Source organism: Leuresthes tenuis, unplaced genomic scaffold, assembly GCF_036924035.1.
Source record: "Leuresthes tenuis unplaced genomic scaffold, fLeuTen1.0.hap1 SCAF_24, whole genome shotgun sequence".
NCBI lineage: Eukaryota > Metazoa > Chordata > Actinopteri > Atheriniformes > Atherinopsidae > Leuresthes > Leuresthes tenuis.
In genome coordinates, this window is record NW_027325378.1 from 29605860 (window position 1) to 29633766 (window position 27907).

General features: G+C 40.2%; 1 protein-coding gene across 1 annotated transcript; it reads right to left on the reverse strand.

The window, feature by feature from the left end:
* On the reverse strand, positions 1-27907 carry gfod1 (glucose-fructose oxidoreductase domain containing 1). Its single transcript, XM_072378099.1, has 3 exons — positions 27139-27907; positions 4855-5048; positions 1-4598 (listed from the first exon to the last, which is right to left on the reverse strand). The coding sequence occupies exons 1-3, from the start codon at positions 27389-27391 to the stop codon at positions 3858-3860; spliced, it is 1188 nt and encodes a 395-aa protein (XP_072234200.1). The 5' UTR covers positions 27392-27907; the 3' UTR covers positions 1-3857.

A 27907-nucleotide genomic window follows, 5' to 3' on the forward strand; every position in this document is an offset into this window, starting at 1 on the left:
CAAGTGGAGGGTAAGCAAGCAAGACACAGCAAGTCAGCATCCGTAAACCAGCTGAGGATAGGAAATAACAGCCTCTACCTATCTCTTGGTAGTTAAAAGAGGTGTTCTTGGTTACTCCTAAAAACAACAGCATATAATTTTTGGGAAAGGTGTGCAAAAATACCAGGGATCTCATCCTCCAGGCTTCAACCTGACTCCCGATAGAGAGCAGGGGAGGAAAAAAAAATCTCAAGTTTGACTCAGAGAAAGTAAGAGGCAAAAAATAACAGATTAATAAAACTAAAACTAAAAAACTGTTACCTTTCTCAACACTGATGGTGAAAAACCCTGTGAGGTGTTCATCCTTTGAGGACACAGTCAGAAGACAGTAAAAAAAAACGCAGTGACAACATTCGCAGCGTCCTGAGTCTGAGACCCATCAGCAGCAGGCCTGCCCAAGCAGCCCCCAACAGGGGAAGAGCACCTCCACACCCACCCACACTGAACCATGCGCCACAACCCCCTAAAAAAATTTTTTTTTAAAAAGTCTGCGGACACATCAAAGGCCCCAGAGCAACCGGCCGGACACCAGGACCTGCACAAGCCTTCCCATACCGTAGCGTGCCCAACCCCAGAAACAAATCAAATCAAAGTACTTTATTAATCCTGCAAGGGGAAATTCTCTCCATTTCAATCTCAATTCAGAAGTACTGCTCTAAAACTCTACCTGCAGTTTTGCTGCAATACAGCTGAACTTACAGAAAATTGATTAGGATTCAACAAAGCTGTAAATATAGTTTTACCAATAACTTTGGCACTGGCAGCCATTATGAAATTAAAGAAGCAACTTCAACATTTCACTTTAACATTTAGAAGCAAAACTACTTATGTGTTCGAGTGCTCACTCATTGTAGATTCCCTTATACAACCATCACTACTCCAGAACTGGGCCAGTCACAGAGCCACATCAGCCACACAGTAGTAAAGTGAGTTTGCTGGCCTGATTAAGGAAATAAATCAACACTGAGACCCATCTACTGATGTTCTTTTGACCTATCTGGAACCTGTGTATCTTGTGGCTGTTCAGTGTCTTAATAACAGATCTAAATTAGAGCCAAAAAGTCCACATTCTAGCAAGAATTTTTACAGGTTTACAATTTTACATTTCTTATCTGACAGAGGGGGAAAGTCTAGTAGATTTGATAAGGCGTTTGGTACACAAGGGGCAATGATTTACCTTTACATTGCTTAAGGAGAGATAGCTTATCAGTGTTGAACTTGGAGTTTTTTTTTCCAGGCAGACCTTTTGGCATGAGTGTGTTTAAAAGATTATTTTTGCTAAGCTAAATGCTCCAAAGGCCTCAGTCTGTTGGTAATCTCACAAATATGCTGTAGGTCAGCCAGTTAAACTTCAATATCAAAATCAGTGAATAACCTTAACACTCATCAAAACATGTTCCAGTTCATTTGGTTTTCTGAGTAAAGCACATACAGTACTAATTTAATTCTTTAGACAAATATATTGTTTTATAACATTTTCAGTAGTTGTGACATGGTTAGCATTTCAGCACAGCTTAAGAACTAGAAACTGCAAAGGGAACACAGAAGCATAAAAAAGAAAATCAATCTTTTGGCCTGTAGTTCAGAGTCACTGTCATACCTTCAGTTAAACTGTGTTCACAGTCAATTTGTGATAATTTGTTTTAGGCATCATAGGAGCATCATACAATGACATGTACAGTTTCTGACTCTGGTGTGATGCAGGAAATTCAGAAAAAAAATTAGTTTAATAGATGGTTAAGCTTATGTCTGCTCTGTTTTTTTCTCTCTCTTGCCCCGTTCTCTGTCTTTGGTTCTCCTTACTCTGACAATATTTTATATTTTAGTTTTTTTGATAGATCCAAGTCCATGAAGTCAGTAAGTGAGCAAAGTCAAACTTATGTTGCCATCATTGAACTCTTATGTGCTACCAGTTTACAGACCTAATGAGATAGCCAAGTTACTTAAGTGGACATTTCTGTCTACTTATAAAATTTGGATTACACTTTTCTTTTTAGCTACTTTCACCAACTGTGTTGTTTTTTCCCGCTTAATACTCCACTATATTATTCAGTTTGCTGTTATATATTCTTTGTCAAAAAAATTGTCAAAGCTTTGTTCACTAAAACAGCTGTCTGTCGCAGGTGACAAGGTTAATGAGAGAGTAAAGGAAAGAGCTGTAAAACTGAGCGTGGAATAGAGGTAAATGAAGGCGTCAGGTTTCCTGTTGTATCTTTGGAGATCCAACCCAACACTATTTCAGCTTTCAGTGATGGTCAGGGCACAGAACGGGACAGTCAAAAAATATTAAGAGACAGATTAACATTGTTCCTTTTGGTGGTTACAAGGGGACTTGATGAAATAAAGGGAAAAAAAATTGTAACTCCAATCTTACCATCTAGAAACAGAAACAATTGCTAATCACATGGTTGACATCATTGTGCTACATTGTTAATAGCCTGGAAGTGTCAAGTCTTAATGTTCGGAGAGGCGTGTTAAACAGGCTGATATTAGCTTGTAGCAGGGTTAGTTTAGCATTCACCTCGAACCAAGGCTACATTCACATAACAAAAACTCTGCCCAGATGGGTGTTTTGGGACCATTTTGATATAAATCTTTGTTCCACTGACTCACCTGACTATTCACATACATGGGACATGCCTGTGTCAGTGTAAACAGGAGGTAGACTGGTCATAAAACAGACTTTTGGAAATATGACTGACCCCCTGTGTGCAATTGCTGGATGTAAATATAACAAAAGTAATGTTTTTATAGGATGTGGACAGAGCCTCAGTTTAAGGATGTCTATAATGTCTGCTGAGCACTGATACAAGAACATGACACGCAGCAAAGCTTTCCTCATGACTATGTTTCATGATGGTAGAAAAAGCGTGTAATAAATCAGGACAACATTAAAGGATTACTTGTGACTCATGCAGGACTATCAAGCTAATGCACAGCGTACTGGAACGGCATCAAGGCATACTTTAGTGTACGTCAAACCTTCATCTCAGGCTGAAAGAGAACAGCATCTCTGCTGTTGTCTGTTTGTATTGCATACATGAACTCAAAGGTAAAACTCTTTGAGAAACCCGCCAGCCAAACTACTGATTTCTTTTTGTTTAACACACAGAAGAAGAATACAGAGCAAACAGACACAGACTATTAAGTGCATTGACTATTTAAACATTGACTCGGTAAAACCAACACATACTTTAGATTTAAGCAACAACAGAGCAACACTATCGCAGAGAACTACCGTTCTTCCTTGGCTGTCCTTAATCGGACCAACAGTGTAAGGTGTTGTTTCCAGACTCAGTTATATAGAGAAGAAGCAGGAAAAGGAGCTGTTTGATCAAAAAGCTAGTAGGGTGATGGAAAACATCTCCAATTATTCAAGTGTCAGGTTGTAAAACTGGTTTATTAGAAGCAGAAGATTCCTGGAGATAACTGCTACTTCAACCAACTGACCAGCAAGTAGTTTCAGTCCCTGATAGAGCTTCACAGTCGGTGTTTCTGTTGCTCCAGTCACTCTCATGTAATAGAACATCTCAATGGAGGGCTCACATCCTCTCTCAAAACAGCAAAGAAAAAAAAAAACAGATGAAAGTTCTTCATAAATAAAAGTTGATTATTTATTACATTGCTTTTCCTTTATTGCCAAATCAGGAAAATCCAACTTTCTGCATCACAGTAGTGTAACCTCTCCGAAACAGTAAAAACTCAGGTTTGAAAGTGTCAAATCAAACTGTTGATAAGATGTACTGAATCCAGAAAATTGGTGAAATAACTTGAAATAATACCAATGCCCCCTCATACACCAGGACATGATCTGGATACTAACAGTAGAGTGACATCCTACTCCTTCGCATGGCCTCACTGATCAGATAGGCCGGGCTGACCTCCGGTTCCTCTGTCATGACTGCAATGTTCTGCCACTCTCCACACTGGTTGGATTTCTTGATTGTGTCCACCACGCAAAGTGCATAAAGACAATCCTCAAAAGTGGCGGCCATTGTTAGAGGCCTCCCGTCCCAAGTTCGCCTGTCATCTTGGTCCTGAAAGGCCTGCCGCACCGCCTGGATCATGCGGATTGTCCCTGTAAGGTACGGGGATGGAATGTCGCTGAAAGCCTTTTCTGGCAAGGAGGCCTTTTCAAGAGGCGTGGTGTCTTTGAGCAGGAGTTCAGGCCCACCACCACTTGTTCCCCCGCCACTGTTCTTCTGTCCATACAGGTCTATCCCAGAGACAGTTAACCTTCCAACTGTCCCCACAACTATCACTTCCTGCCGAAAGTCCCCGGGGACGTTGAAGTTGAGCGTGACGGTGCAGCAGGCACCTCCTTCCAGTACCATCTGAAATGTGCAGAAGTCATCACTGGTGATCTGACGGATGCCTCGAATGTGGTCCGTCTGTTTGACAAAAGTCTTGAGGAAGCCGTGAACTTTCACAGCACGCTGGCCAGTCAGAAATGTAAGCAGGTCTATGATGTAGCTTCCCACCGAATGTAGGCCACCACCTCCCATCAGATCATCACAGCTCCAGTTGTACTTTTTCCCCAGGAGACTGCCGCTGTGGACCTTTGGGTCAAAGAAAAGAACATGTGACAAGGATGTTTTTTAATTCTCATTAGTGTTTCTTTGGAAACCTAAGAAAGCATCAAAGTAACAGAGGAAGTGGTATCTGGGATCAGATTTGGTTTCAGAAGGCACCCTTGCTGCTAAAGTGCCTTTGAGCAACACTTACCAGTGTTGAGTGGATGCTGCTCTAACTCTATCTAGCATTACGAGGACTGTCTTCTTTGTCATGAAACAAACATTTGTGTTTTTGTCATACCTGGGCTTCACAGACTAGAAGTTCTCCGATGTAGCCTTCCTCTAACAGCTCCTTCATTCGAACAAAAGCTGGTAAGAAACGCAGCACATTTCCCATGATGCTCAGCAACTTCGGGTAGTACTGGGCAGCAGACATCATTCGAAAGGCATCCAGAGGAGTGGCGGTCCTGTCACAGATGACATTCTTGCCAATACCTTATATAAAAGCAGAGAAACAATTAGGAGTGACTCATGTCTGTATTTATTAATTTATCTATTTGTGTATTTATTTCTAGTTTTGAATTTGTGTTTTTGTCATTGATATTAATGTTATTATAAAGACTAGTTGTGAAGAAGAACTAAAGGAGTAAGAGCTGAAGGAGTAAAGAACAGTACTGTGAGAAATTTTAGCAGCATTACATAGATCATATCAGATTACTTATCAGAAACTTGAATATGTTACTGGGATTAAAGGAACTGCATTAGGCTGGTTTAAGTCATATTCATCTGAAAGATTTCAGTTTGTTCTTGTAAATGAAGAATCTTCCTCACACATTGGAGTAAGTCATGGAGTTCCTCAGGGTCTGTGCTTGGACTTCAAACATGCTTCCATTAGGTAACATTATCAGACAGCATGGCATAAATTTCCATTGTTATGCTGATGATACTCAGCTGTACTTATCTATGAAACCAGATGAAACCAATAGGTTGGTCAGACTACAAGCCTGTCTTAAAGACATAAAGACCTGGATGACTCAGAACTGTCTGCTTTTAAATTCAGACAAAACTGAAGTTGTTCTCTTTGGACCTGAGCGCTTCAGGGAGAAATTGTCTCGTTATATGGTTACTCTAGATGGTATTTTCTTGGCTTCTAGTTCTACAGTGAGGAACCTTGGAGTTATTTTTGACCAGAATTTATCATTTGACGCACATATAAAACTGGTTTCTAGGACTGCCTTCTTTCACCTTCGTAATATTGCTAAAATCAGGAACATCCTGTCTCAGGGTGATGCAGAGAAACTAGTTTATGCATTCGTTACTTCAGATTTGGACTACTGTAATTCTTTATCATTGGGCTGTTCCACATATTCTCTGAAAAGCCTCCAGCTGATCCAAAATGCTGCAGCCAGAGTTCTGATGAGAACTAACAGGAGAGATCAGGTTTCTCCAGTTTTAGCTTCTCTTCATTGGCACCCTGTTAAATTCAGAAGAGAATTTAAGATTCTTCTCCTCACATATAAAGCTCTTAATGACCGAGCTCCATCATATCTTAAAGATCTCATTGTAAGATATTTTCCTAACAGAGCACTTCGCTCCCAAACTGCAGGTTTACTTGCTGTTCCCAGAGTTTCTAAAAGTAGAATGGGAGGCAGAGCCTTCAGTTATCAGGCCCCTCTCTTGTGGAATAAGCTGCCAGTGAATGTCCGGGAAGCAGACACCCTTTCCACTTTTAAGATTAGGCTTAAAACTTTCCTTTTTGATAAAGCTTATAGTTAGGGATGGCTCAGGTGATCCTGAAACATCCCATAGTTAAGCTGCTATAGGCTTAGACTGCTGGGGGACCTCATCTGTCACACCTTTCCTCACTTTGCTCTCTTTTTCCCCCTGTTTAATTTCTCAAATGATATTATGTACATGTGACATTATTGTGGTTATTAACTTGTGTTTCTTGATTTCTTGATTAGACTGAAGACAAGTTTCGGTGCAATCTGTTGGTTTCCTTAGCTAGGATATTCTTTTTGAATTGGCTCTATATGAATTCATTTGATTATTTTGAAATTAATTTATTGCATTTCGTTAGATTATGATTACAATGAATTGAACTCCACTTGACTTGAATTGGACTATATTATTTAAGTGCCTTGAGATGATATTTGTTGTAATTTGGCAATATATAAATAAAACTAAACTGAACTTAATTGAATTGAATATCCTCTTGATATCTGATATTCTCAGACTATGCAGTGCTGCAAAATCTAGTCAACTTCCATAATAGGTGCTCGGAGTCACAGACAGTGTGAAAGACAGACAAACCTTATACACTCTATACATATTTTGTCCATGGACACGGAAAGATGCTGTTCTCCATTTGAATCCTTGAATGAAATTTAGAGGAATGGTAACATTCACAGGCTTACAAGATTTTGCACTAAGAAATATAAGGTCTGCTAAGAGTGCAGAGCTCATGGAGTTTTAGATTGTCTTAACTAGTGTCACAGGAGGACTGATAGAACAGACACATGGACACAGTTCTGATGACTGGAAGGAAAAATACAGGAACAACAAATGGATGACAATATGGATTATTACAAAGGTTTCTGCTGGATACAGTATTTCAACATAAAAATAAACAGTGAGTGACTACAGCTGAAAATACTGAAAGGCTCAAGAATAACAACCAAAATGCAGGGTTGTCTATGACAGCTTTTTACCAAAGAATACACACAAAAACCTTAATAAAACACCCCTATTTCATTCATCCACAGTTACACAACATGAGCACACTATAAATCCTGGCATGGATTCTCTCTTGACAACCCTGCATGAACTAATGTGAGCTAAATCATTAAAACTCCAGTAGACAAATATCAACAACCTCATTTGCTGGGTTGTTACCCTCTATGGGGGTGCACAATCCCTGGGGATTCCTGAAAATCATCAAAGTTTCTTCACGGAAGGTGGAGAACTTTAATAGTGCATTTTCTTAACTGCCCAGTTTCGGGTTGTCCTGAAAATATTTTCTCTCATACAACAAAAGCATACAAAACAAATTTACCTCCCTAAACACCATGCAGATGCTTCCTAGCCATTGGAATCATTATCAGATAAATGGACTTGCCAATAAAATCAATAAATAAGCTTATGAAATAAATCCTGAAATAATGTAATTAAATTTATGAATTGGATGTAAAGATTTTTTTAAGAGAAAACATGTTTTAAAGGGTAAAACTGTCAGGGAACAACTTTGATTTATTTCTGGATCTTTATTTCATAAATGTACATGTACTAATTTCAGAGGAATCTAATAAATGCTGTTCCCTTAGCTATTTTAGAGAATACTTAGAGCTAGGAATTATCTAGATAAACCTATATCAGTCTAAGAATTTATTTCAATGGCATATTTTTTATTCTTTTAGATATTTACTGAAAGAGCATTTCACTCTGTAATTTGACTTAGCTACAATAAGCTACATACATCGCAGACAAAAAAGGCTGTTGTGACAAAAAACTGTGAGAGAGCTGAATTCTACTTTTTATCTGTAAAATTAAGAATATGCTACTCTGACTTCATTGTTAAACTTTATGTGTGAAAACACTCAACTGAATCATAAAAATACTGCTCTTCTTAACCTCAACATGTGCCTCTATTATTGTTCCACATAGTCAGCAGGGAGTAAAGTCAATGGATATGTAGTATGAGAATACCTCTTCTCATTAGAGGTAGACACACAGGAAATATGCCCCCTCTGGGATTATGCCTAATGTCATTAATTAAAACTGTTTTTTGTGGCATTTTTATTGAGTCTAGATTTTAACACTGGCTTAGATAGCTACAAAAAGCAAGCACAGTCGCCTCATGCATGCTCAGGATGGGAGATTGGATCGAAAAGAAGCTTCGGTGCAATCTTTTGGTTTCTTAGCTAGGCTACTTTCTTTGAATTGGCTCTATATGAATTGGACTAATGTGGACTGAATTAATTGGATTTGATTGGAGTACAATGAACTGGACTCTAATTTGCTTGAACTGGATCACTGAATCATTGAAGTGTCTTGAGATGACATTTGTTGTAATTTGGCGCTATATAAGTAAGATTGAATTTAAAAAAATACATGTGCAGGTTTTCAGTGCAGTATAACTCTAACTCAGGGCTGTAATGACACTCTCAGGCTCTGAGTGTGGCCTTTTCAGAGATAGAAACAGCGCTGTGTCACATCAGCAACGACCTTTTGTTCCTCATGTGCAACACTTTGAAAGGATGAGGCTTAGATGAGTCAGCCTGTTGAGTCAGCGGTGCTGCCACATCCTTACTCAAGACACTCTAGGGGTGTGTGTGTGTGTGTGTGTGTGTATAGCCAAGAGATTATTGATGCACCTGGACACAATGTACAATCACAGCAGCTAGTGCAGCGAACCAACAAATGAAAGGATGTTAGACTACAAATGCTTAAATAAAATGGAAGAGAGATCTCAAAACCTGTGTAACCATCAACACAGCTGATGAAAGTCAGGATTTCCAAGACTAAAGCAGAATAAAAAGCGTAATCTTCAGGTGGATTAGTGTATCATCAGCAGTAATGTAGGGCAGGGTTAGGGGTTAGGAGGAGCCAAAAACGGTGGCTAATGGTGGCTGAAAACCTCACGTAGTCATCATGAGCAGACAAAATGAGCCTCCTTTTCTAAGCAGCTGGCTGAACCACAAACATCAGTTCACTTTAACAGACATTTTTGCTTAGTGTTTGAACAGCATCTAAATTATGCAGGATCTGATCTTTCCTCTCATGGTTTATTCTTCATACAACCTGTTTCTTCATGTGAAACTAATTCATCTATAAATAACTAGGATATTTTCCAAATCATATTTGGAAAATATGATGAGAGCCAGCTGGAGCCTATCCCAGCTGTCATAGGGTGAGAGGCAGGGTACACCCTGGACAGGTCATCAGTACATTACAGGGCCACATGGAGACAAACAACCATGCACGCTCACACTCACTCCTAGGGACAATTTAGAGTCACCAGTTAACCTAACATGCATGTTTTTGGGTGGTGGTAGGAAGCTGGAGTACCTGAAGAGAACCCACGCAGACACAGGGAGAACATGCAAACTCCACACAGAAAGGCCCCAGCTGGGATTTAAGCCTGGAACCCTCTTGCTGTGAAGCAATGGTGCTAACCACCGCACCACAGGGCAGGCCACAACTCGGCATGAAAAATAAATAAAACATCAAAGTGATAAAATAATGAAGTGTGTTGACAATCAGAGGCTTCTTCAGCCTTTCTGCAATGAGGACCAGCAAGGGAGGTCAATCCCTTACACAGTGGCTGTCTACAGTGACCATTTTAGTTAGAGGGACTGTTCATTTTATTAAAATCAGCTTCGTTTATTATTATGGTGCACAAATAAAATTTCCATTCGTGGATTAATAAAGTAATATTCTGTTCTGTTCTAAATATGTGGCTGTATTTTCACACCAACATTTTGTGCAGGCAACATGCTGAATGAATTACATTGTTTTGAGGCATGGTCTGACATGGTTTGGACATTTGGAACACACTGATCAGCGTGCTGCTTCGATAATCTGTTCCCAGACAAGCAAAAGGAAGAGCTCCACTGACTTTATGTTTATTTTCTTTTTTGCATCATTGTTGTATAATAATATTGACTGTTAAATACTAAATACTTCATATTGATTTGTGCTGGCAGGGCTCATCCCTCTTGCTCGGTTGTAAGAAGATTCCTGGAAACTGGTGGCTGTAAAAAGATAGCTTCATAACAACCCAAATTCTATTCTTTAAACAAGGCATATGTTAACTTTTCACGCAGAAATAACTTGCAGATGGCACAGTTAGTACTCATGTTAGTTTGAGTAGTCTTACGAGCTATGTCGTAGTCATAGTAGAACCTGACTGGGGATGGCTATGCAGAGCGAAACAGAACTCAACGCACAGGTAAAGCTCCATGCTCAGACAGAGGGTGGTAATGGAGCAGAAAAATCCTCAGTACAGTAGCTCACTCCCTCAATGTTAATAATTCATAAACAGGTCAAGAGATCTTACTGAGACACTCCACAGACAGACAAAGACTCGGTGCAGAAGAGGTGAATGGGACAAACAGTACAACTAAACCAGAGTTGACAAAAGTGATGCTGATAGTACCATGAATCAAAATGAGGTAATTGTAGGTTTTGCAAACCTCAATAGCCAGCATTAAGACAGGAATATTGTGCAGTGAATATGAATAATCAGTCCTCAAAGCAGGAGGTAAATTCTTTGGAAGGAGCGGCTCTCATTTCTAGAAATATGGACGAATTTATTAGTCATCCAAAAACATGACAACCCAGGGTTGAGACCAGGATGCAGAGTTGTAGTCTTACACACTTCTCTGTGGCTTCCCACCTGATGCTGCCCCCCCCTCAATCAAAAAACACAAAAGGAGCAAATCCTTGTGAAAAAAAATTTTAAAACAAAATCTTCAACTGAACAAAAACATCAAACTATTAAATGTGGTTTGCTGAATATTAGATCTCTCCCTTTGAAGTCTCTGTTAGTGAATGATTTGATCTGTGATCATCATATTGATATATTTTGTCTTACAGAAACCTGGCTGCAGCAGGAGGATCATGTTAGCATTAATGAATCAACTCCCTCTGACTATTTAAATGTTCATGTTCCTAGAACCACAGGCAGAGGAGGAGGAGTGGCAGCTATCTTCAGATCAGGGTTACTAATCAGTCCGAGACCCAAGACTAGTTTTAGCGCTTTTGAATCTCTGATTCTCAGTTTTTCCCACCCAAAGTGGAAATCACAAAAACCTCTTGTGTTTGTTGTTGTGTATCGTCCACCTGGCCCTTATTCTGAGTTTCTGTCTGAATTCTCAGAGTTTTTATCCCAGTTAGTGCTGAGTACAGATAAAGTCATTGTAGTGGGTGACTTTAATATTCATGTAGATGTTGAAAATGACAGCCTAAATATTAACTTTAATTCTATATTAGACTCTATTGGATTTTCTCAAAGTGTTCACAGACCTACTCACTGCCTTAATCATACCCTTGACCTTGTGCTGACTTATGGCATTGAGAGTGAACAGTTAACAGTGTTCCCTTATAACCCTGTCTTGTCTGACCATTTTTTAATAACTTTTGAGTTTACATTACTTGACTACACGGTTTCTGAGAAGAATTTTACATATAAAAGGTGTCTATCAGAGAATGCTGTAACCAGATTTAAAGAGTTGATTTTATCATCCTTTTCTTCACTGCCATGTGCAGATATGACAGAGGACGGCTACCTAAATTTTACTCCAGTAGAACTTGACTCTCTTGTTGACAGCACTATAGCTTCAATGCGTACAACACTGGACAATGTTGCCCCTCTGAAAAGGAAGGTAATCAGTCAGAAGAGGTTGGCTCCTTGGTATAATTCACAGCTGCTTTAAAACAGACTGCAAGAAAGCTGGAGAGACAGTGGCGTTCCTATAATTTAGAAGAGTCTCAATTAGTCTGGAAAGATAGTTTATGAACGTATAAGAAAGCCCTTCGTAAAGTTAGAACTGCTTATTATTCATTATTGATAGAAGAGAATAAGAATAATCCCAGGTTTCTTTTCAGCGCTGTAGCCAGGCTGACAAAGAGTCCGAGTTCTGTTGAGCCATGTATTCCTTTAACTCTCAGCAGTGATGATTTCATGAAATTCTTTATCAATAAAATTGTTTCTATCAGAGAGAAGATTAATGGAATCCTTCCCACTATTATCACTGATGTATCATCAAGTAGAGCAGCTTTAGAAGTATCTTTAGAACCTGATTTGTATTTAGACGGCTTCTGGCCAGTTGATCTCTCTGAGCTAACAACAGCAATAGTCTCTTCTAAACCATCAACTTGTACTTTAGACCCAATCCCAACCAGACTGTTCAAGGAGGTTTTCCCCTTAATCAATACTTCCATATTGGATTTGCTCAATCGGTCTTTGTTGACAGGATAAGTACCTCAGACTTAAAAAACCTACTCTTGATTCAGAAGTGTTGGCTGATTATCGACTTATATCCAATCTCCCTTTTTTGTCTAAAGTTCTTGAAAAAATAGTTGCAGTTCAACTTTGTGATCATTTACATAGAAATAATCTGTTTGAAGAGTTTCAGTCAGGATTCAGAGTGCATCATAGCACAGAAACAGCACTGGTGAAAGTTACCAATGATCTCCTCTTAGCCTCTGATAGCGGACTTGTTTCTGTGCTTGTCCTGTTGGATCTCAGTGCTGCATTTGATACGATCGATCACAGCATTCTGTTACAGAGACTTGAACATGTTATTGGGATTAAAGGAACTGCATTAGGCTGGTTTAAGTCATATTTATCTGATAGATTCCAGTTTGTTCTTGTAAATGAAGAATCTTCCTCACACGTTGGAGTAAGTCATGGAGTTCCTCAGGGTTCTGTGCTTCGACCAATTCTTTTTTTTTTTACTTTATACATGCTTCCATTAGGTAACATTATCAGACAGCATGGCATAAATTTCCATTGCTATGCTGATGATACTCAGCTGTACTTATCTATGAAACCAGATGAAACCAATCGGTTGGTCAGACTACAAGCCTGTCTTAAAGACATAAAGACCTGGATGACTCAGAACTGTCTGCTTAAATTCAGACAAAACTGAAGTTGTTCTCTTTGGACCTGAGCGCTTCAGGGAGAAATGGTTTAGTTATATCTAGATTGTATTTCCTTGGCTTCTAGTTCTACAGTGAGGAACCTTGGAGTTATTTTTGACCAGAATTTATCATTTGACGCACATATAAAACTGGTTTCTAGGACTGCCTTCTTTCACCTTCGTAATATTGCTAAAATCAGGAACATCCTGTCTCAGGGTGATGTAGAGAAACTAGTTCATGCATTTGTTACTTCAGGATTGGACTACTGTAATTCCTTATTATTGGGCTGTCCCACAGATTCTCTGAAAAGCCTCCAGCTGATCCAAAATGCAGCAGCCAGAGTTCTGATGAGATCTAACAGCAGAGATCATGTTTCTCCAGTTTTAGCTTCTCTTCATTGGCTCCCTGTTAAATTCAGAACAGAATTTAAGATTCTTCTCCTCACATATAAAGCTCTTAATGACCGAGCTCCATCATATCTTAAAGATCTCACTGTAAGATATTTTCCTAACAGAGCACTTTGTTCCCAAACTGCAGGTTTACTTGTTGTTCCCAGAGTTTCTAAAAGTAGAATGGGAGGCAGAGCCTTCAGTTATCAGGCCCCTCTCTTGTGGAATAAGCTGCCAGTAAATGTCCAGGAAGCAGACACCCTTTTCACTTTTAAGATTAGGCTTAAAACTTTCCTTTTTGATAAAGCTTATAGTTAGGGATGGCTCAGGTGATCCTGAAACATCCCATAGTTAAGCTGCTATAGGCTTAGACTGCTGGGGGACCTCATCTGTCACACCTTTCCTCACTTTGCTCTCTTTTCCCCCTGTTTAATTTCTCAAATGATTTTATGTCCATGTGACATTATTGTGGTTATTAACTTGTGTTTCCCTGTTCCAACAAGTATCCTTTGAATGGTGCTATGGTGTTTTTCCCCCCCTCTTTTCCCTCTTTTCTGTCTTCTCAAACCCCAGCTGGTCGAGGTGGATGGCCACCCTTCCTGAGTCTGGTTCTGCCAGAGGTTTCTTCCTGGTTCTGGTTCTGCCAGAGGTTTCTTCCTGGTTCTGGTTCTGTCAGAGGTTTCTTCCTGTTAAAAGGGAGTCGTTCCTTTCCACAGTCCCTCAGGCTCAGGACGGGAGATTGGACTGAAGACAAGTTTCGGTGCAATCTGTTGGTTTCCTTAGCTAGGATATTGTTTTTGAATTGGCTCTACATGAATGAATTGGATTATTTTGAAATTAATTAATTGGATTTCATTGGATTATGATTACAATGAATTGAACTCCAATTGGCTTGAATTGGACTATATTATTCAAGTGCCTTGAGATGACAATTGTTGTAATTTGACGCTATATAAATAAAACTGAATTGAATTGAATACTGCATCTCATACGTTTTTAGTCCATCTGTTTCCTCTACAGAGATTTGGCCTTTGAGGTCTCCCTGGCTGCTTTGCATTTTATAATTTTAGGTAACAGTAGACAGGACACAGACACAGTACTTTACTTATGTGTGCCTCTGTATGTGTACTGGAGCTGAAAAATGCAAAGCACTTCTGCGATGACTGACAAATGGTATGATTAATCCAACCACAAATGGTAGAAATGAGAGTGACAAATAGATTGTTAAATGAAGACTGTCCTGTATCACAGTGAACTCAAAGTGCCCTCAGAGCACATACTAAAATGAAACACATCTCCTTTTCAAGGAAATCCAAATTTGAAGCTCAATGTGTGGATTTGAATACTGAACAAATAGTGTAAATACAGTGAACTTTGTCTTCTACTGTATTCAAACACATCTGCATTTCTACATGTTAATCTTATTCTACTACGCTCGTTTTTATACATTAGCAGGACTGGATAGTGTAGTGGTAGTGGCTATCTCCAGTAGGGGTTCTCCGGTAAGATCCCCTTACCCTACCTGCCTACCAGTGTAGGTCGCTTTGGATAAAAGCGTCTGCCAAATACATAAACATAAACATACATTTGACAGTGGATCTCTGTCAAAGGCACTGACCTCATTGTCATTTCTAGGTTTCTTAGTGGAATTTTCCGACCATCACTCATTTTAAATTGTTGTCATACTGTCCCACAACCTGAAAGCACAAGCCGTGTTCTCCCAGATGGATATACTGTTCCTTTACCCAAAACATGTCCATGTGGTGTTTGTTCTTACAGGCAGAAAATGCCATAATTATATTAAAAGAATATGTCACCCCCCTAGTGTTCCTGAGAGCAGCTGCATATGAAGTGTCAAACTGGTGTCCACGGTGATCGTCGCGTTGTAAAAATTTTTTTTGTGTAGTCAAGGATTATTTTCTAACTCTAATGGGTACCAACCGGGAAGTGAAAAAGGATTTTTAATAAAGTGTTAAATGTTTATTTTCATAATCTACTGTCCTCATAAACCAGCAGAATAAAGCAGGATATCCTTAAGGGCAGGGCTCGTTTATGGATGATAAGTCACTACTGTATTTGTGCCAACAGTGTCGATGGTTGTCGTTCAGACGCACTGCTTACTTATAGTATCTAGTTTTTCTTTTAAACCAGAACAGGATGCTAAAAGTAAAAACGTAAAACTCAAGGTGTCAAAAGGTCCACAAACCAGTGAACATCAGGATGTGGCAGTCTGTCTTTATTGTATAGTATATGGTACAATCTTTCAGCTCTCATTAGCATTGTACCAAGCAGCAGCAAATACATATTTAAAGCTCTAAAATGCTTTACCAAACTCCCTAAGGCATTATGACAGTTAAAAAATTTCTGAAGGACACTGAGAAGAATTGAGCTATATTGGCTAAAGAGTCCAATATTTCCTACAGAAACGAGAGTGAACATAAAATATATAAAAATCCATCAGTAGGATGAGCCCAGCAAACTCACAGAGACTGTAGATACAAGAGAAAGAAAGATTGCTGGTACAAATGAATTCCCTTTGTCGGTAGCTAGACTCAGCCTTAGAGATGGAGCTTTATGTATTTATACATAAATACCATAACCATTCTCATTTTCCCATTCTTCACTTTTTGTTTTGCATTATTCTTCTCTTTTCTGTTTTGGGGCTTGGAGGTGTTCAAGGCATGTCCATCTGGGATGAGGCCATCAGGTAGACGCAGAATTTGTTGGAGGGATTACATATGTAATCTGGCCTGGGAATAACTCCCCAGGGGGAGCTGGAAGGAAGGAAGGGCGTTTGCACCTTTGAAAGATGTTTGACCTTGCGTTGCCTGTTACCACCCCGAGCTGATCTTGGACAAAAACAAGAAGATCAATGGATGTATGCAATTTTTTCTTAACCAGAATTATGACCCCTCAATTGCCAGTATTGCTCAAAAAGTATCTTATAGATTTTATAGGCTCTTGTTTCATTCTCACCATGTTGCCAAAAAATCCTTTTAAGTTGTGTGTTATAATGTAGATCAGCAGCTTTCAAGTGACCAAAAAGATAACATTGTGCTGATTTGATTAGATTAGATTTTCCTTTATCGTCCCACAATGGGGAAATTCACATGTTACAGCAGCAAGCAAGAGACATAAAGAAGAAAGACAATAGAGACATACAATAGCAGGGAATTCCACCAGTATCAGCAGTTGTACATGGGCTCGTAAAAAGAAAATGACACATTGTTATTATATTATTATACACAGCTGTTATTTTACAGTGGATATTGCACATTAAGTACTGATTATTATTATTGTTGTTGTTATTATTATGCACAGTGGGTATTACACAGTGGATATTGCACAGTTTCCAGTCCTTAAGTGTGTCTGTGTATGTGTGTGTGGTCTACTGGGGGGGTCAGATCTGGTTGTTAAACAGTCTGACAGCAGCAGGAAGGAAAGACCTGTATTGGGTGGGAGATATTGTCCATCACTGATGATAGCTTTGAGATCATCCTCCTCTCTCCCACCACCTGCACTGAGTCCAGGGCGGAACCCAAGACAGAGCTGGCCTTCTTGATCAGTTTTTCAAGTCTCTTGCTGTCAGTTGTGGAGATGCTGCTGCTCCAGCAGACCACTGCGGAGAAGATGGCTGATGCCACAACAGTGTCAAAGAAGGTCCTGAGGAGCGCTCCCTACACGCCAAAATGCTCAGACATGTGATTAAAACTCACGTTCTTCACACCCACACTCTTGTCAATTTTTTTCAAATACAAGAAGTTTCTGTTTGCTTCAAGAGCCTGAAGAATCAGATCGGATCTATCTACAGGAAGATACACCTGTTGTGAGGACAAGACATCAGCATCTGTATGGCTGAGTCATACATGAGGACGAGATAGAACGGTTTTGTTGTAGAAATAAGAGGGGTGGAAAGAGATATGAATCACAGTACCACCAACCCCAAAGGAGGATATTTTGAGATGTTAACAGCTAGAGAAGAATAGGTTGGCCACATTTCTTGTGCATCTATTTATCTATAAATCAAGATCTCTTAGGTATGAGATCATACTGTATTCAACGAGTCCTGCATGTCAGTACACACAAGGCTGAAACATTACATCTTTGCCTCTCAGAAATAGGAAGTGATATAAAAGAATGTTCAGTGTCACAAACACACCAAAAGCCCAACAGGAAGTAAGAAATGCTTCATTGCGGTGTACCATTCTCACTTCCTGCTGCAACTGTTTGACATTAGAACTACATGACACGTTACTTTATGTTTTTTGGTTAATGCTTGTCTTCCATATGTTGTTTCTTAATGTCTGATTTAAAAAAAAACAGGTTAGACTATGCTAACAACAAATGAAAAATAAGCTTAAAAGACTGACAGTCAGTCCCAGAAGAAGAAAGAGGCCCCTCCATCAGAAACTGACAGACAGTTGTCAGAGAGCGGCACAGAGCGCAGGACATGGCTCAATGTGTTTGTGCTAGAGGAAAATATCACTCGTGATTTCCCAACACTGCAATGGATTACACAGGTTACTTTGTTTTGGCATGCCAAAGTTAGCTTAGTCAGTAGGTGGGAGTGTATGAGCAGGTATCTATAAGGTATTTCAGGGTGGAAACGGATTAAGTAACTAAGTTTATGCAATTGCATGTCATAACATTATAATACTAAAACTACACCGCAGTTACAACACAAGTAACAACAAGTCATTCCAGTTCCTCATCTGGCTTTGTTTTACTTTGTGACATAGGTATGGAATCTGAATCACATGATTAAAGGTCCTATATTACACCAGCTTGACCGAAACCAATTTGAACGGTTGAAATTTGAACTTACATGGTTGGAACTGAACCGTCATGGTTTGATGTATGCTGGTGGAAGACCACCAACAATTACTGAAAAAGAAAAGTGAGAGGTAAAGAAGCAGCCTCTCTTGTTTATTTGGTAGAAATTTGACAGATCATCATCATCACTATCCTAACTCACTCACACTCAAAAGTCTAAATGAACAGAGTCAGATGGATCAATGCAGTCTCAGCATTTTGTCAGTGTTACAAAAGAAGTGTTTAAATAAGTCTACCTTCAACCCAGGTGTTTTTATGTTTAATTTTGTTTTAAACTCTGTTTGCTTTCTCTCAGTGAACTCCTGTGCCTCTCTGTCCATCCAGGATATGCACACTCAGACTGCAATGAACTCATTAAAGATGCTTTTGCTTAACAACCACTATGACAAAGAAAATGATCATTCTGGGGAGAAAGCTTTGGTGGCAAACTGTCATGTAGTACCTTTAAAATTGCAAAACCCAAAGTGCTTTACAGAGCAACAGCCAGGGCAAATATAAAATGAAAAAAATATTAAGACCACTCATAAAAGCGAAAGACAAACAAAAGGGGTAAATAAAGAACAACAAGCTCACGTGCACATTAATCATTGAAAACAGGCTCTTCATTTTAAAAGTTGTTTGATATCCAAGTAGGGAGCTGGTAACACAGGAGAGGAGCCAGAAAACTGAAGGCAATGCAACCCATTCTAGTCCAAGAAAATCTGGGAGCAACAAGTATACAACAATAATGAGAATATTAAGTGTTATTGGGGGGTGATAGGGAACAATAAGGTCTTTCAGATTGGTCAGAGCATGACCATTAAGCACTTTGTTTTTAATGAGAGGGATTTTAAATTATTTTCTAAACTTTACAGGGAGCCAAAGTAGAGAGGCCAAAACTGGAGACAAAGCCAGCATTAGTATTTATGCCATTACCGAAAAGCACTGAGGACCCACTACATGGAATAAAACTAGCTCATCTGAAATTTTGTTCTTTCCCCATGCCCCATGTCGGTCTCGTTAATCTAGTGCCATTTGATTTCAACATAAAGACCACCAAATGATATACCATGTTTTTGGTTATGTTCCACAGACATGGAATTTTATGATAATGAGCACTGACACTTTTACAAAACCAGCCACTTGGCCATTTACAGGAATAAAATGGAGAGGGGTCTCAAGGATTTTTTTCAACCTTTCAGTGCACATTCTAATCCCTGTCATATTGCTCTGATCTGATCAAACTGAAGAAGTTTTATACGCACTAGTTTAGTTTTAAGTGGAAATCTAGTAGCAGCCTTCTTGCAGCAGCTCTGGACATATTCTGTCTTTTGGTCCATCTTTTTGAGATTTTCTATTGAGTTTTTTCTGTGAAAATCCCGATTTTGAAGATTTTTTTCTACACTGGTTTGGACGTGCTAATGAAATGTATTCTGTTCTGGTACTTTCTTTTGTTTTACATCTGTTTTGACGCGTAACCAACGACATGCCAATGGGAAAGTTGTTTGTATGTGGAAGGATCTGACTGAGCTTTTCAAAACCCAAGTAATGCCTGGAGTAAGAACCCACATCCAGATGAGTTGAAGAGGAGACGTCGAGGATGAAGAGTAGAAACAAAAAGGAGAGAAAGGAAGAAGAGGTTCAAGCCAGCTTTTCAAATGTGCAAGCTCAAAATTGACAGAAACCAAACCCAATGTACTGCAGCTAGTTACATCTCTGATTGCAATGCAGGAATGCAATTTGTGGAAAAATTTTCCCTATGCATACAAAATAATAGGGCTGCACGGTGATATGGTGGTGAGCACTGTTGCCTGACATCAAGAGGGTTCCAGGTTCGATGGTTCTTTCTGTGGGGAGTTTGCATGTTCTTCCTGTGTATGTGTGGGTTCTCTCTGGGTACTGCCTTTAAATTCAATAACAGGAAAAAATATCCCCTTTAGGACTCCAATAAAGCAAAATTATTCCACAATGAAAGCCTGCCACTAATCCTATCCTGTATCAAAAGTTTACCTTGTCTCCTGCCCTTGGATTCGATAACAGAGTGTGGTTTCTTGTCTAAGGCCTACATCGAAGGTACACCCCCACACAATAGTTTCCTATTCGTCCATGTAAAAGAAAGATGGGACTTAGTTTAAAGAAGGGGCAGGGCCAGAGAGGTTTTCTAATTTGCCGTTTTCTTCAGGAATGCTCACTTGTCAGCACGGTGTAGCGGATAGCTGAAAGAGCCTCCCCCATCCAGCCATTCATCAGAAACACAAAGGAAATTTCACAGGACGACAAGCTTTCTCTCTGCCATTCTTCCTCCCTGCTCCTTATCATACATCCATCCCTTCCAATCTCTTTCACAGGCTCGTTCACACACATGCTCCCAGGCTGTCATTAGCATGTTAATGGACATCTGGGAGAACATGGACATGGAGCAGTGGAAAACATGTTATGAAAACACAAGCAAACAGTGAAAGAGAAGGCATGGGACTAGTTGCATACCACGCTATCCAAAGCATTTTCCTGACTGACTCCATCTGAAGTGGTTGTTGATTTCCCTGGAGCTAAACTGTGTTAAACAACTCACAGGCCCCTGTGTAGTGTCATTATTTTTCAAGACCTTCAGTGTATGTACCTAAGAATGACGTCCAGAGCACAACAAACACATGCAAAATGCAATAGCCGTAATTCCAGAGCTGTGCTGCCTCTTATGTTTTTTTAGATTCCAAGGGTGTTCTATAACATTAAAGTCGGGTGATATATCTAACTAGATAAGTTTCAAGTTTTCTTGTGTGACTTTGGCAGTATCCTTTGGATTGTTAATCTGGAATATCCCTCCTGTGTCTTGTTATCATTGTGATTCACAGTTATAGGACTAAACATTTGCTCTGTTAGTCCTGGCCAGGTTCATGTCAAATACGTTGGGACCTGTATGGGCCAAACAAGTTATCATAGTGTCATCTGACCAAGTAATGTGCTTTAGGGATCTTTTCATGTACGATAGAAAAGCTAAAGCTTCAGTTTTGTGTTGAAGAGCAAGCCTGTTTTTTGTTAATGTTCTGTTTCTGCATTTAGCAGACGCTTTTATCCAAAGCTATTTACAGGTAGGCATGTAGGGTAAGGGGGTCTTGCCTAAGGACCCCTACTGGAGGTAATACTTTCCATGCAGGAGATTTGAACTCAGGTCTCCCACATGGAAGGTGGCAATCATACCATCATACACTATCCACAGACGCTGTTTTGTGTTGTCCTTCACACTAACTGACGTCTTGTAGACCTCTTATTTTCAATGATCCAGGTTTTTTAGAGCTTGTTAGTACAAGTACTACACTGCCTGTGCAGCACTCTAAGAAGACACCACTGTGGTTGTAATTTGTGCTATTATGGTTTGTTCCATACCTCATGTTTACAACTTCAACTGTGTTTCCACTGACTTTCACTAACTTTTTCCATTTTCATGAAATCTCACTTTCAGATATTTCAATAAATCTAGCAATATTTTCCATGAGGAGTCATAATGCAAAAAATGCCAACAGACACAGCTCAAAGGTCCAAATCTGAGAAAGTTCTACTGCTCACAAGTCATTTTACAACCTGCTCATGTAAGTAGACTAAGAGCAAATTGCAGGTGTTCTCAATTTTGTTTCAATGATCAAAAGTTTTCTACTTTCCAGTATGTATCACAAGTGTACTCACTGAAGTAGGTTTACAGCACAGCCTGTAGGTTTTAGGTTGAAAGAATACTTGAAAATACTTGAAAATATTCCAATTTCAGCAAGGTGATATTGAACAGAGGTAGACTTGCTTATGACATGTATTTATGTTTATGTAGGACTACTTCCTGAGTAAGACACAGCTGGTGTGGCTTGTTAGCTAGCCGGTCTAAAACAGCTAATAATACATAACAAATTGTTTTCAAATGGCTTAAAAGGTAAAACAATATCAACATATGAGTTTCTTGGATGCTTTTTAAAATTTCAGTTAAACTTTGAAACTGAAAGACAAATGAATGTTCTTAGTATTAAGTTAAATTTTTCTTACTGGAAGTGGAATTTGTGTCAAAAACAATGAGCCACAATATGCTTCTGATCTCTAACAGTGTTTAATGTCCTACAATCTGGGTCTACTAGCACATTAAAAAGTTCACTGGGCTGCCAGAAAGCTTCTCACTGCTCGGAAGTGCAGTTGCATAAGAGCATCAATGGTGGAACATATATTTATGATGGCGCCTGCTTGCCCTTTGCAGACAGGTTAAAAATAGCTCTTTGGCTTTGGGGGGGCTTTAGAGCAGGTGTCTGATAGTTAATCTGAGTCCTAATGAACCACTGCTACAACTCTGCACATGTCAATAACAATAGAAATAGAAGGTAGGACTTCACTTGATTAATATACCTTAATAAATGACTAATAAATGAACACTGTCCTCATATTTCCCTCCTGCAGACACCACAATCGGTGGTCTATGTGTCTACAGATATAAATGGGGCGGCTGTAGCTCAGGAGGAAGAGCAGTTGCCCACCAATCGGAAGGTCGGTGGTTCGACTCTGGCTTCCCCAGGATACATGTCGGAGCGTCCTTGGGCAAGACACTGAACCCCACGTTGCCTCCCGGTGTATCATTGGGGGTATGAATGTGAGTGAATGATTAGAAAAAGCACGTAGTTAAGTATCTTAAGACGTGCTGTATGAGTGTGTGTGAGTGCGGCATGTAGTGAAGCGCTTTGAGTGGTCAGTTAGACTAGAAAAGCACTATACAAGTCTATTTACCATAAAATATTTATTTGACTATTCAAACTATTGACTTTAAGTTTACAAGGTGTCCAATTGCCTCTCGTATGTACATGATTGGTAGAGAAATAATTACTTTTAATCAAGTTTTAGCTCAGTGTTTGGTATTTGACATCCAAAGAAAAACTTAACCCCAAAGTTAAAAACAGTAATTCTAACTGTGGTTGAACAGCATGTCAAAATCAAAACTGAACCAAAACAGTAAAGCTGAGAGAGTAAGTCTGAAACAATTAACTAAAAAGACAGCATTCAGCAGACAGAGCAGCAGAGATCATCCTCTGTGAGTTTGTCACTATAAGCAGCAGCCGTCACATCACACTTAGCCATCTGACCCACTGTTCATATAAAGACGTGGGTTATTACCCAGACTACAGGTCTACAGAGCACACTATTCTGAGATGATGCAGTCTGTCTGCAACAGCACACACTAACAGACACCTGATCTATCACTGACATGAGAGACATCAGATTAATGTTGGAAGTGCTTTGACGAAGACAGATGAAGCTTTTGATCTCACTGTTTGTGTGTGAAAGATGCAGCCAGATGGACAGTCGGATATATTACTAACCCTGGCATCAAGAGTCATGATTCACATTCCACGCAAGGAAGTCAGTTTCCTATTCAGGGGTCAGCACAGCATTTTTATCTAATGTAAAAACAGAATTTGTTACATTTCACAATCACATAAATAATTCAACAACATAAGGGGGATTTTACACAAATGTCATGGGGTGCTGTCAGCACCTATAAAGATGCTACGCTGTGCTTCCACTCTTTTTGCTTATTGTGGTATGTAGAGCTGAGCTGAGGGGCTCCTCTCCCACCACTTCCTCCTCCCACTGTCAAAACAAATTTGCACAAAGAGACAGAGTGCACCTGAAACTCTGCAGCGTGTTACATTTCAGTGCAGCTCTCAGATTCCCTCTCAGCTTTTGGTCCACAGCAACCATAAAGCCTGCTGTCCCAACCACAAAACGTAAAGCTGCTTAATTCTAACCCTACCCTACATTTAAAACCAAAAACCTTGATCTTATAAATATTTTGTTTTTAAAGTCCTGATCCAAAAGTTTATTTTTAAGTTTTAATAAAAAAGATTACTCAATGTCAGCTTTCTAACCCTTTTCCAAATCTTTCAGACACATTCTGTCCTCCGAGAAAAACCTTAAATTGTGTAATACTTCTTAAGTACATTTAAACTTACTCTTAACAGGAATTTCCTCACTCAGAGACCCTAAACTTTCCTCAGCTGCATGATGTAGATGCTCAAGTGAGGACGCTTGTAAAGACTGTAAACCAAAAAGGTATCAGGCCAGGGCATCAGTCCTTTCTTTCAGATCTGTTTTGAGGATTATTGTTGAGCAGTAGGCTATAATTTTGCAAGCCTTGAACCCTCAAACAAGCAATGACCCTAAGAAACTTACTTTTGAGCATACTAAAACTTATCTCACATCAAGCTCTGAAGCCATATTCAAGCTGCTTTCCTCTGCTTTGATAAATAATGATGATAACCACCAGCCGATAGTTGCTTCAGGTTAAAAAAGACCTGTCTGAGAAGGCAGTTGTTTGTAGGAGCAACAGTGTGAGGTCCTGAGTCCTACTACTGCCTCACAGAGAAAGCCTGAGTGACATCAGATGCCTCTGGAATGCTGCCATGGTAAGGAAGGGAAAAAAAACTGAAAGAAATCCCTATAGAAGAAGAGATGCTGCTCAACAAGACTGACAAGTTTGCTGTGATGAAATCTCACCTCTACTCAGGTAAAACCTGAACAACATGTACATTGTGCTGTTGACCTGAATCAGCGTTGCCACTTTCCTAACTGGACTGAGTCCCAGTGATAGTTTAACTGTGTATTTTGTACTTTTGACATTCCTACAACAAATGTTGGCTACCAGCATCTGTTCTTCTCAATAATAAATCCATTTAGAATATTCTGTGCAAAGAGTTGTGGGTTGTTTTGTTGTAACACAAGAGCAGTTCACATTTCCATAAACATTGCATTTCCCTGTTAGTTATAAGCCACTGTTTAAAACTAACATGATCTACATGACAAAGTTAGACAAGTAAAGTAGGAGCCTACATGTCCCGAAGCCAAAGATCCCAGTTGAGATGTCAGCAATCAGCCTGGCTGATTACACACACCCAGGGAGGAAATCATTTCTACGGCATTGTGCAGTCATTAACCAATCACTGACGGCCTGGCCTTTCACAGAGCTGTGCTGCACTGTGGATGCAGCAGACTGAAAGTGTGGCTGACTTCTGTTGTTTATATTCCAGTAGTACAAATCAATTCTGTTTCACAGCCTGTTACTTGTCATGTTTCTGATTGCTATTTAACACAATTCAATGGGAAACCTTACCAGTAACTTTGATTACTTATTGACTGATGGATCATAATCTGATTGAAAGTGAGCTTCAAACAGGCACATACAAGAGTCAAAATGTGTTAACAGTGTTTTGTGTTTGTCCTCTGACACAACTGGACTCAGACCTGGCTGGCTCAGAGAGGTGGGTGGAAAGGAACAGACAGCACTCACCCAATGAAGCCATGAGGAAACGAGCAGAGGGGGAGAAAAGAAGAATGGTTACTGAGGAGGAGCAGAAGCTGGTATGCAGGTTGTGCTCGAGTCGCTGGGACATGATAAGCTGGCTTTAACAAGATAAAACACTGTCACATGTATCGTTGTGGACAAAGAAGGCTAATTACATGTGGATGCATTGATGAAACCTGTGACGTCACGTACTGAGATGAGTGCGATCACAGTAAGAACAAATACTGTACATCAAATTGGACCTTGATGTTAGCTCACAACCTGCCAGGCTGCACAAAAAAAACAGGCAGCAGTGGCAGAATGAATGGAGCCAAAGAAGCCTTATCCTCATGCTGGGATGTAGAGACACAGCTTTACACTGATGGTCACCATGCTAACATGAGGCTACAACTGAGACACGCAAATCATTCAGTCATTTGGCTTATTGCTTGTCTGACTCATGTCAGCATTGTAGTAATGTGTAAAGTTAAAGTGGTGATTACAGATCAGAGTGATACCTCTCCACACATGTATTTTCAGATATTTGTGGCATGTACTTTTAAAGCCATTTTAGGACAAAACTGTTTATGCTTGAGATGCTGCAGCTGCACCTTCAGGTCTGTTTAGTAGTTTTTCTGGAGCTTTTGATCATCACATCACACATGAACTTTCTTGTTCACATCTGCTAATCACGATGGGATCAAAACCTTCACCAAATGAAAATGCATTAAACTGGTTGAAGCATTTGAATAAGCATAGGTAAGAATAATAAGAAGTAAGAACTCCTGCCTTACCTTTGCATCATTTATTCTTTCAGTTGCTGAGCACTCTCATAATAATGCAGAACATGTTCCCACTTCCACCTGTTTTATAGCTGTGATGTAACATGTGCATCCAGATATGACTAATTTCCTTCCTGAATGTTCTACATCTTTGAACCCTTGTTTTCAGTCACAAGGCTGACCTATTAGAACCAACCAAGCTCTGCCAAACTGCAGGGTAAATAAAGCCTGTGTGTAGTACTGCTCAGTGGTCATTTCATTCTTTCACAGCAGCCCCAAAGCTCCTGAATAGGATCTGAAAATAAGCTGCACTGCTCCAGATTTCAACTAGAACAGCCTCCCTCTGTGTGCGCCTCTCTCTTCTTGCATTCAGGCCTCCTCTGTGTGAGAGTTTCTCTGACACCGATTACCTCTACTTTTCCCCTTTGCATCAGGGAAGGCATATTTAGATTTAACCTACATCCCATATTGTTTTCAAATCAGAAAAGGGCACGAAAAGATCAAATTATGTGCTCAGAATCTGCAGCCTTATCCACCACCACACCTGCTTACTAAGCTTCAATCTGTGAACCCGACCACGAGAGGGTATCAGTGGCCTGGCAGGGAGCAGGGCCGCAGCATCCATCCCGCCCAGCAGCAGCAGCAGGACTCACCCAGCGTTTTGACTGCGATCTGCCGCGTAAGAGGCGGCGGCAGGTTGATGCAGACCAGATCCACGTCCTGATGCAGCAACACGTCGTCGATACGGTTGGTGTAAAACGGTACGTTCATCTCCTTGGCCAGCTCCTCCGCCTCTTCCTGCGTCCGGCCCCACAGCGCTTTGACGGCGAAGCCTTCGTTCTTCAGCAGCGGGATGATCACCCGGGCTGTTAGGCTGGTGCCGAACACACCGACTCCGGGAAGCATGGCTCGGGTTTATCTGAATGGCTTCGTTTTCTCTGATTTTAGTTTCTTTTTCCTACTTCGACTGAAGGCAGAGCTGCAGCGGCGGCGGCTGACACCGTCAGGTTGGCCATCCACCTGCAGTCAAACACCCGCTGCGCTGCATTCTCCCGCCGCTCCGATCGGGCATTTACTGTTATTCCTCCGAAAATTGATCTCAACACGGCTAGGAGGCTAGATCAGGCTTCCTTGGTATTAAAAAGATCAATTTCAAAGCACCATTCGGGGTTTCACTTTGTTCACGCCTGACAGCGATCAGCTCAAGAACTGCACGAAGCAGCGAAGGACATTTCACCTTCTCCAGAGTTTTATTCATCCAGCCGGAACCCCTCTGCAGATGAGCGCCGCGAAACAAACGATCGAGGCCAAGAACAAGCTTCATGCGGCGGCAGGCTAACAGAGACACCGCCGCCACCTCCTGCCCACTCCCAGAAGGATGTCACCGAAGCGACAGCTTCATGCTGACGGCTGCTATTGACA

What these genes read in the sequence shown, in the direction of transcription:
- gfod1 (XM_072378099.1), bottom strand. Translation starts at nt 27,391, where the DNA reads ATGCTTCCCGGAGTCGGTGTGTTCGGCACCAGCCTAACAGCCCGGGTG. An exon ending in GATCGCAGTCAAAACGCTGG is followed by an intron (nt 5,049 to 27,138) that starts GTGAGTCCTGCT and finishes CTTTTATATAAG; the next exon opens with GTATTGGCAAGAATGTCATC. An exon ending in TTCTAGTCTGTGAAGCCCAG is followed by an intron (nt 4,599 to 4,854) that starts GTATGACAAAAA and finishes TTTGACCCAAAG; the next exon opens with GTCCACAGCGGCAGTCTCCT.